This window comes from Diachasma alloeum, unplaced genomic scaffold (genome assembly GCF_001412515.2).
Source record: "Diachasma alloeum isolate Michigan unplaced genomic scaffold, Dall2.0 Dall_scaffold_01408, whole genome shotgun sequence".
NCBI lineage: Eukaryota > Metazoa > Arthropoda > Insecta > Hymenoptera > Braconidae > Diachasma > Diachasma alloeum.
In genome coordinates this window covers 29,705-39,818 of record NW_021681506.1, presented here as the reverse complement: position 1 = coordinate 39,818, position 10,114 = coordinate 29,705, and the positions used below count along the sequence as shown (strand labels likewise).

At 36.2% G+C, this 10,114-nt stretch overlaps 2 protein-coding genes across 4 annotated transcripts in view; both read left to right on the top strand.

The window, feature by feature from the left end:
• The first annotated feature begins 1,908 nt into the window (after nt 1-1,908).
• Nucleotides 1,909-10,114, top strand: part of LOC107046463 — a 26,583-nt gene continuing 18,377 nt past the window's right edge. For both annotated transcript variants that reach the window (XM_015269080.1, XM_015269081.1), the window contains exon 1: nt 1,909-3,875. In XM_015269080.1, the coding sequence (XP_015124566.1) occupies nt 2,129-3,875 (1,747 nt within the window). In that variant the 5' untranslated portion in view covers nt 1,909-2,128. The remainder of the gene's footprint in view (nt 3,876-10,114) is intronic.
• Nucleotides 9,541-10,114, top strand: part of LOC107046464 — a 2,840-nt gene continuing 2,266 nt past the window's right edge. For both annotated transcript variants that reach the window (XM_015269082.1, XM_015269083.1), the window contains exons 1-2: nt 9,541-9,840; nt 9,911-10,085. In XM_015269082.1, the coding sequence (XP_015124568.1) occupies nt 9,590-9,840; nt 9,911-10,085 (426 nt within the window). In that variant the 5' untranslated portion in view covers nt 9,541-9,589. The remainder of the gene's footprint in view (nt 9,841-9,910; nt 10,086-10,114) is intronic.

The following is a 10,114-nucleotide window of genomic DNA, read 5'->3' as shown; positions in this document are numbered from 1 at the left end:
AACAGCATTAGTTTTATTCCTTGATGTTAATTAGGAGCAGAGATACGATTTTTTAATTAGCGGGCGAGTTGTCGGGAGTCACTGCGCCGAGAAACCATTAGGTTTTTCATAGCGCCGCGACTTTCGTCGCAGTTTTTATTTTTTTATTACAGAAATTAAGGAATGAAACGGGGGTTGAAAGATGGGAAATTTAATTCTTCATCGAACAGCATTGGTTCCATTCCTTAATATAAATTAGGAGAAAATGGACGATTTTTTAATTAGCGGGCGAATTAATGGGGAAGCGCTCTGCGCCGAGAAACCATTGAGTTTTTCATAGCGCCGCGACTTTCGTCGCAATATTAATTTTCTTATTACAGAGATTAAGGAATGAAACGGGGGTTGAAGGATGGGGAATTTAATTCTCCATCGAACAGCATTGGTTTCATTCCTTATTGTTAATTAGGAGGGGAGAGACGATTTTTTAATTAGCGGGCGAATTATTGGGGAGTCACTCTGCGCCGAGAAAACATTGGGTTTCTTATAGCGCCGTGACTTTCGTCGCAATATTAATTTTTTTATTGCAGAGATTAAGGGATGAAACGGGGGTTGATGGATGGGGAATTTAATTCTCCATTGAACAGTCTTTGTTTCATCCCTTAATATTAATTAGTCGGCGAATAAATCAACTGAAAAACATAAAGTAAACATTGAGTACAAGGAGGACAAAAGTCCCCCTCTGAACCTGTCCTTGTCACAGCGGAACTGCTACTGCCGAGTTACTCACGCACCCGACTCACATTTACCGACAATTCGAACGGGACGCCGCCTTTCCCGTGGGGTACCAACTAACATTTTTGGAGTCAGTCAAACCCCCCGATCCGGGCCTCTACTCAGGTCTATCCTCTTTGCATAGCCGCTTCGGCCACCGACGTCGGTAAACCGAAATTTAAAATTCGAAAAGTTTTGTCTGAGGACTTTTTTTGGCACTTACGTTATTTTGCTATTAAACTAACGATTTGTAGTTTACCCAATGTGACCAATCTTTGGGGCGTAAAATACCTACTATTATACATGTGTATACTAAAGACCGTATGAGAATGGTCCTGATTGGGTACCCCCACTCTTTCGAGTTCAGGCATGCGTCGATGTCCCCCACCACTCAAACCTGAGACCACTCTCATAAGGTCCTCAGTATATTATACATCGAGTATTATACATGCCAAAAACTCGAGTGTAATATACATGGTATTTTACGTGTAAAATACTGGGTATTTTACTGCATGTATTATACATGCCCAACCCTGCTGACCGGTCAACTTACCCAATTGTCAGTAATTTTTTCTCATTGTTGTTTATGCTGAAAATTGCCTATCTAGATGTAATCTAACCGTAATTTTTATGCTCAGTCATTTTTGNGACTCAAACCTGAGACCACTCTCATAAGGTCCTCAGTATATTACACATCGAGTAATATACATAGAGTATTATACATGCCAAAACCTCGAGTGTAATATACATGGTATTTTACGTGTAAAATACTGGGTATTTTACTGCATGTATTATACATGCCCAACCCTGCTGACCGGTCAACTTACCCAATTGTCAGTAATTTTTTCTCATTGTTGTTTATGCTGAAAATTGCCTATCTAGATGTAATCTAACCGTAATTTTTATGCTCAGTCATTTTTGTTTTCACTTTCGTCATGATTTTTTTTTTGAAATTTGAATAAAATTATGAATAGCGCTGAAGCGGAAATAAAAAATTGAATGAATATTACATTAGTACGGAATTGCAAAAAAATCAGAAAANACCCGTGAGATTCGAGCGTGGCGCCATCCCTCCGTTGGGGTCGAACTATTTTTGGCTTGGGGTCACTTCAACCCCGAGATCTGAGCCTCTACTTTAGTCAATCCTCTTTGCCCCAGTATATACCAGCATGACCAGCATCACCACTGTTCCACAAAGTCGTGAAGAGAGAATAACTCGACTATAACAAAAAAAAATGTTTAAATTAAAATATGAGCAAGAAAAAAATTGTTGTGCAGGCGTAAATAAGCATCTTCTTATGAGCCATTGAGTGTAGTTAATGCAACGATGTGAGTGTAACCTCAAAGAATCAACTCGTTCAAAATTACTGTCTCCAAAATGAACAAATCTCGAAATACCCTCGACAAGAAATCCAACAACGTACCAAATTGGTTATGGTCAGGGTCAAATTCACTACCCCAGTTCTACAAAATCATTTGGGAAGCAGTGAAAGAAGACAGGCCAACTCTGGGAGCGAGTCGGGGTGAGCTTTTAGTCGACACAAATCGTGTCTTTCCCATACTTTTAACCAGTCAATTGCCAACGGAGGTCCTCGGTTATATATGGAGCTTAGCAAATCAAAAATATGCCGGACAGCTGACCGAGCTAGAACTCTACATCGTCCTGGCATTGATAGCAGTCGCCCAAACCTCGTACCCCTTTACGAATTTGGATGTCCTCCATATGCTGCCTGGACCACCAACTCCTCGTTTGAACTTGAGTTTCCTGTACTCAAATCAAACTCAGATGCAGTCAGGATCACAGGGACCTACGTCATTAAGACCAATATCACACGGTAAATCATCACAAGCTCAAGTGGGATCTAAAGTTTTTCAAGCTGCAGCCATGCAGGGCCAACAAAGTCCTTTACAACCATCTCAGACGTCAATTGGTGGATTGAGTTTACAAACATCATTTTCGCCGAAGGCAACAGGTTTGCAATCTTACAGGGGATCTAAATCTTATCAGATCGCAACCTCACAATGCCAACAAATTCCAGTCCAATCCCATCAGATTTCAATGATTGGATCAAGCTTACAATCACCGCAATTGATATCCAAAACATCCAGTGTTTATGAATCAATCTTGCAAGCACAACCACCTGTCCAACTGACACAGACCTCGATCACATCATCCACCTTACAGACGTCTTTACCAAAAGCGCAGGTGAACTCAGCTCAAAGCTTGCAAGCTCCATCACAAATGCAGATGTACGAAACAATCGTCCCGTCATCGATAATCAATAGTTCATACATTTCCGGAAGTAAACTCTCAGTACCGCATAGAAGTTCATCGGAAACTTCAGCAGACCTCAGTGATGATTTCACTGATTTTCAAAGTGCTCCATTACCAGCGTTGCCTAATATAGATTCAAAGCAAGGCTCAGCCATTGGTTCTCGACTGGCCAATCATAATTTGAGTGGTGGAAGCTCAATTAAAAAGATGGGTGAAAAGATGAAAAAATCAACACTGAAGGTCAAAACTAATTGTTCGACCATTGGGGGCGGGAAGGAGATACCGCCATCTGATGTTTTTGGAGGGATTTTCTCGAAATGCATGGTGAAGAATCAAATGAAGACTGTGGTACTGAAGGACACTATTATCAGAAATGGTGAGCCACCGAAGAGCTTTGTGGCGAAACGTGAGACTTCATCAGGTCAAAAACAATCGAAGGAGCTTTCAGGGCTGGATCTCATGAACCTCCACTCTATGGACGATAAATATAGCGCCTTAAGAATTCTTGTTGAGACATCACCACTTCCTACAGTGAAGAATGTTCTGGAGCTTCAGGAATCAGAAACTCCAGAGAATTTGGAGAATGAGGAGGAACAGTTTGATGACTTCGGAGACTTCGTCTCGGCTGAGCAGACAGATTTGACTAGTGGTTTTAGTCAGTCTGTATTTGACGCGTCCATGGATCTTTTCTCAGATTTCGAGCAGTTTCTTCCGAATTCATGTGGGGATAAGGAAGAGATTTCGTTTACGCAGGAGACTATTGAAGCTTTGGCACAACTGGAAATCACTGCAAGTCCAGAGAAAACGATTGATTTTCTGGAGGAAAAGTATGAGACTATCATTGACTCCGGTAAGGATTTTTTTTACAAGTGGTTAGGTAAAGAGGAAGGCATAATCAATTTCTTTCGATTACATGTCTAAAAACACATGAAAATTTCTACACATAAAAAAACTCCCGCGTTATTAACCATTGAAAGAAGGGGCTTTAGTCTAAATAACACATGACCATTTCAACACACACATTGCATGGATAAATTCCAACGATTTCCAGTTTCAATACTTGCAACTTGGTCACGCTTTCAATACACGCATGAATTTATTACATTTGTCGGTAGGGACACACTTATTCTCTCGATCTCGGTCCATCATAACAAAAGATTATTGCCATTGATGGTTTCGCATTTTTCTTACTCATCCAGCAATCATAGGGTATCCAACGGAACCAGTATTATAATGACGAATTACTATCGATTATTAGGAATCTCCAATTGATTATCAATTATTTTGAGCTGCTGTTTCACTGTTTTTACATAGTGATGAGTTGTTACAAATCTTCATTGCTTTTTTCATTTGAATATTCTGAAGCACGAACATGTTTATTGACTCAAAAGGTGTAAATAATAATTAACCAAACAGCATTTCAGTAACTCAAATTTCACTTCATGCTTGTATAATTACTACTAGTGAACGGACGATTTGCGCCCGTCACTAGATAAATTTATGTTATTTTATTTTATTTTCTTTCTATTTCCGTCTTCACAATTCGATTAATTCAATTTTATCCATTCTTATGCTCATTATATATTTTTTTTTCCTTAATTCACAAGTTACAACATTGACTGAAGAGGAATTATATTAAAGATCAATCAGAAGTAATTTTTTTGTGATCAAAACAAACACTGAAAAAAAAAGTCATTCGAAATCTTATTTGGGTAATGGATAAATCGCTCCATGTATTCCTAAAAAAAATTTCCATCTATTTTTCCCTTCATATGGTAAAGGGATATCGGTACTCCGTATTCCAATGGTCGGATTCCAATTATTATTATGAAAAGGAAATGAAAAAGAATCAGAAAGGGATAAACGGCTAGGAAATGGAAAAAATTTGTTTTTCTTCATTTGTGTCAGTGGAAACGTGGAATCACTCTATTTTCTTCGAATATGGACGGGATATGAATATTTTGGAACTTTAATGTTTCCGGACAGTTTTAAAATCGTCGATATATTCTTTCGAATAATGGAAGAATACTCATAAATTCGAGTTCTAACCTTGTCTTTTGAAAGAATGAATAGAATAAATGAGAAAAATTGGGAATTGGAGACTAAAAATTTTATTGGATTATTATTATGTAATACTATAATATAGGTAATATCCCCTATAGAAAAATCCGTGTGCGTAACCGAGGGTTACTCATTGGTTTTTGCGTCAATTCTCGGCTTCCTCTTCGACGTAGCATACATATGATATACTCATTCGAAAGTTTATTAAATAAGCTTCAAATTGATGTCTGATTCATCCAAATTCGACAATTTTTCATTGACTTACAAGAGTGTTAGGCAAAAAATGAATTTTTATGGTTTACTTGAAAAATTAATTTTGGATGGATTTTTTGGTACTTCTAAGTAGACTAGACGGGAATATTCATACATGATTTTACAGGTAATTTTATGCCGTTCAATATGATGTGTGATAAATGTAATTTGCTCTAATTTTCACCGAGTTATTGTAGATTGTTTTCATTTTTTCCGTTGTGTCACATCTCAAAAATGATAGTTTTTACTATTTATCCAGGCCTTAGACTTGGCCAACGGGGATTTATCATATGTCACTTTGAAGGTCTCATCGAGATCTTCAAATTCATATACTATGTTATCTACCCCATCACCTAGGTTAATTGCTGTAAGCGATAATGTAGCGATTTTAGCATGTCACGTTTTAAAAATCTCCATGTTTTTCCTTTGAATGGCCAAATTCACTCGGTTTGAGTTGGAATTTGTGAAGATATTTCATACTTATGTGAAAATAGATTGAATTACCCAGGAATTGACTTCTGATTTACTCAATTATCTTCATTTTTCATTCACTTATGAGGGTTTTTAGGTAAAAAATTGAATTGTTATGGTTGACCCTAAACATTGAGTTTGGTTGGGGTTTTCGGTACTTCCAAATATTCATCCACTATTTTGAAGCGCATTCTATGTTCTTCAAAATGATGTGTGATAAATATCATTTAATCCAATTTTCATTGCGTTATTGCAGATTATTTCCATTTTTTCCGTTATGTCACACCTCAAAAATGACAGTTTTTACTATTTATCGAAGCCTTAGACTTGACCAACGGGGATTTATCATATGTCAATTTGAAGGTCTCATCGAGATCTTCAAATTGATATCGTATATTATCTGCCCCATCACCTAAATCAATTGTTATAAGCGATAATGTACCGATTTTAGCATGTCACACTCTGAAAATTCAGTGTTTTTCCTCTTAAATAGCAAGATTTGCTTGGTTTGTGTTGGAATCTGTGAAGATATCTCATTCTTAGCTAAAAATATATCAAATTATCTTGGAATTGATCCTTGATTTATCCAATTATCTCCATTTGTCATCGACTTTTGAGAGTTTTTATACGACAATCAAATTTTTATGGTTTACTCTAAGAATTCACTTCCGTTGGGGATTTTGGGACTTCTGTGTGGACTGGATGGGAATCTCCATACATAATTTTGAAGGGCATTTTATATTCTTTAAAATGGTGTATGATAAATGTCATTTACTCCAATTTTCATTGAGTTATTGCAGATTATTTCCATTTTTTACGTTATGTCACACCTTAAAAATGACAGTTTTTACCATTTATCGAGGCCTTAGATTTGACCAATTTGAAGGTCTCATCGAGATCTTCAAATTGATACTCTACATTATCTGTTCCATCACTTAAATCAATTGTTATAAGCAATAATGTAGCGATTTTAGCATGTCACATTTTGAAAATTCTGTGTTTTTCCTCCTAAATAGCAAGATTTGCTTGGTTTCTATTAGAATATATGGAGATATCCCATACCTAGGTGAAAATATATGAAATCACCTACGAATTGACCCCTGATTTATTCAATTATCTTTAATTTTCATTAACTTATGAAAGGTTCTATCCAAAAAATGAAATTTTACGATTTTACTGTAAATTCAGCCTGGATCGGTTTTTTCTGCAACTATCGGTCGAGCCAGTTAAACAATTCATATACCATCCCAAAGAATATTTATCGTTCTTTGAAATGATGCATAACAATTCTGATCCAATGGAATTCATATCCATTATTGCAGATTGTTTCTATTCTTTATGTTATATCACACGTAAAAATTACAGTTTTTACCGTTTATCTAGGGTTCAGATTTGACTAGAGAGGATATGTCACATGTCCACTTGAAGGTCTCATCGAGATCTTCATATTGATACTTTATATTATCCATTCGATTCACTACATGAATTGTTATAAACGATGATGTAACGATTTTAGCATGTCACGTGTTGAAAAGTGCCAATTTCTTCCTCTCAATGACGAGACTTTCTCGGTTTCTGTCCGAATCTATAGAGAAATTTCATACTAAGCTGCAAATACATTGAATTACTTCAGCCTGATTCATTCATTTATCTGCAATTTCCATTCATTTATAAAAGATCCTATTCAGAACATAAATTTCCATAATTTTATCGTAAAGTCAGTTTGGATTGGATTTTCTGAAGCGAATGAAACTCATCATATACCATTTTGAAGGGTATTTATTTTTCTTCAAAATGATGCATAATATTTCTGATCCCCAATAGGGCAATTCGTAATCGTGACGCTGGTACTTTTTCGGGTTTGCATGCTAATGCCGTTTTCCCTTTTTGATAAACCATATATATTTTATACTCAAATTGATAAGGGAATTATTGGATTCTGGTCATTTCTCATTCTCACTATGGAACTTACAGGCAAAGAATTGTTATTTTTCTTCATTTTTTTCTTTTATTGCAAGAAAATTGTTTTATCGCGTCTAACTTGAAAATTTAACTTTGGCTGGATTTTTCTATTTCTTTGAGTTGAATCAGCGGGGAAGTTAGCATATCATCTTGAAGGGTGTAATTGGTTCTTCAAATTGTGATGTATAGAATACGATTTGATTGAATTTTCAGGAATTCATTGGAGATTGTTGCTGTTTCGAAGCTCATGTCACACCCCAAAATTCGGCCTTTTCATTCATTTTTGGACCTTTGTACTTGGCCAATCTAGATTTATTTCACACCAATTTGAAGATCTCAATGACATGTTCAAAATTACGTACGATTTTTCTTCATTCCGTCCATTTGATCCATTGTTGTAGGTAATTATGTTTCGAATTTGGCATGTCACAAATTGAAAATTTCACATTTTCTCATCGTTTTGTCCTGAATTATTATTTTCTGACTTGATTATCAGTAGAAATCGCATATCAGTTGTGAAGCTCATTTTTCGCAGACTCATGAGATTTTTTGGCAAACATTTATTCCTCCATGGGTTATTCGAAAATTCAAATTGCGTTGGATTTTTGTAGCGCTTTGAGTCGAATCAGCGAAGAAATCAATAGATCATCCTTAGAGGGCATTTTTCGTCCTTCCAATTGTGACGATGCGGGTTGTATGCTATGTGGTGTATGTGTCAGATTTTGTAAGTCACAAATTGGAAAGTTGTTATTTCAGTGTTTTGTCCCGAGCTGCTGTCTTTCTCGTAGAAAAACTCGTAGAAATTCTATGTCCGACATGAAGCTCATTGAATAAACTCCAAATTGAGAGATTAACCACTTTATTTCAGCCATTTTTCGCAGACTTATAAAAGTTTTAGGCGAAAATTGCTACTTCTATTTAAAAAAAAATCACTATGACTTGTTTGGATATACTCAATCCAAATTAATGAAATCTGCTTGGTATGATGCTTGATTTAATTAAATCTTAATCGGTTCGATTAAGGGCTTAATATTCGATTTGAATCAAGAATGTTTTTCTGTGTATAGACATTACGTTGGTTCCATTCGCTGGGAACATTGAAATTTTGATGTAGTTTCTTATTGGTGCAGTTGTCAAGTGACTTCGATCAGTCGATGCAATCAAGAATTTGACTCAAGAATTCGAGATTGAAGAACAGATACAAATATTTGCATCAGTTCTTTAGTGTCGAATTCAGTATCAGAAACATGCAGCCTAACTAGCGCGCGCGAAGCTAGTTAGACTGCATGGAATAACACATTTTTCTAATAATATTCATGGAATTACTATTTCATCTATCAATTGTCAGAGAAGATCATTTCCAATATTTCATCACTATAGTACTTGTTCATTATCATTGATTGATGTTTGGATTAAAACTTGTACTTTTAAGCATTCTTAGAATCTGTGTTTGTGAAACATCAAACCATTCTTTTTTTTAAAGTGTTTTACATTTTTTCAATACTTCTCAATAAGTGAATTTTGGTTCAACATCCAGGAATATTTGGTAAGTATAACAAATCGGTAAGTGATGACTCGAAATTCCTAATTCTATCTTTTCCTTTCATTTATGACTTCACGTTTATTTTTATCTATGGAATGTGTTGGAACGGATTCAGTTGTCTAAAATGTGAAGTTTTAGACAACTGAATCCGTTCCAACTCTCTTCATTTGTTCTCAACTGTCATTCATCTCTGCACACCAGCGATTATTATACCCTGTGAGCTATTCGTTCATGCATTAAGATATTCTATTGATCCATTGTGATTCTTTATCATTATGGCTGATAACGATTCTCCAACCCCTCATTGCTCCCACACTGAGCCACGGCTTGGATCTCAAGAACCTGAACTTCTTCTCTCAGATCCTGCAAACACACGCCCAGCTTCCTCACCATCATCCACAGATTCTCCGCATTTATCTGCGGATCCCAGACTTCCTTCTACAGAGAGTAACTTCTTTACTGATGTCGATCTTTTGACTCCCTCTAATTATATCCAGAACATTTCCTCTTCTACAACTAAATTAGTGTGAGTGTGACTATTATTTCGTTTAATTGAATTTTTCTGTTTTTCATTCACAATTTTTTTTCATCATCAGAGAAATGGTTGGCATTATTCATCTAATCAGGGAAGCTGAGACTGTGACTTGCAAGAACGGTACTCAAAATGAAGTTTGCACCTTCTGCATACATAACAATGATGGTGAGATTGTTCAATGCGTTATGTGGGGCGATACCATTGATAGATTCCTCGATCAGCTGTTAGTGCACCATGTAAGTCAATTTGCAGCGTTCCAACTTCT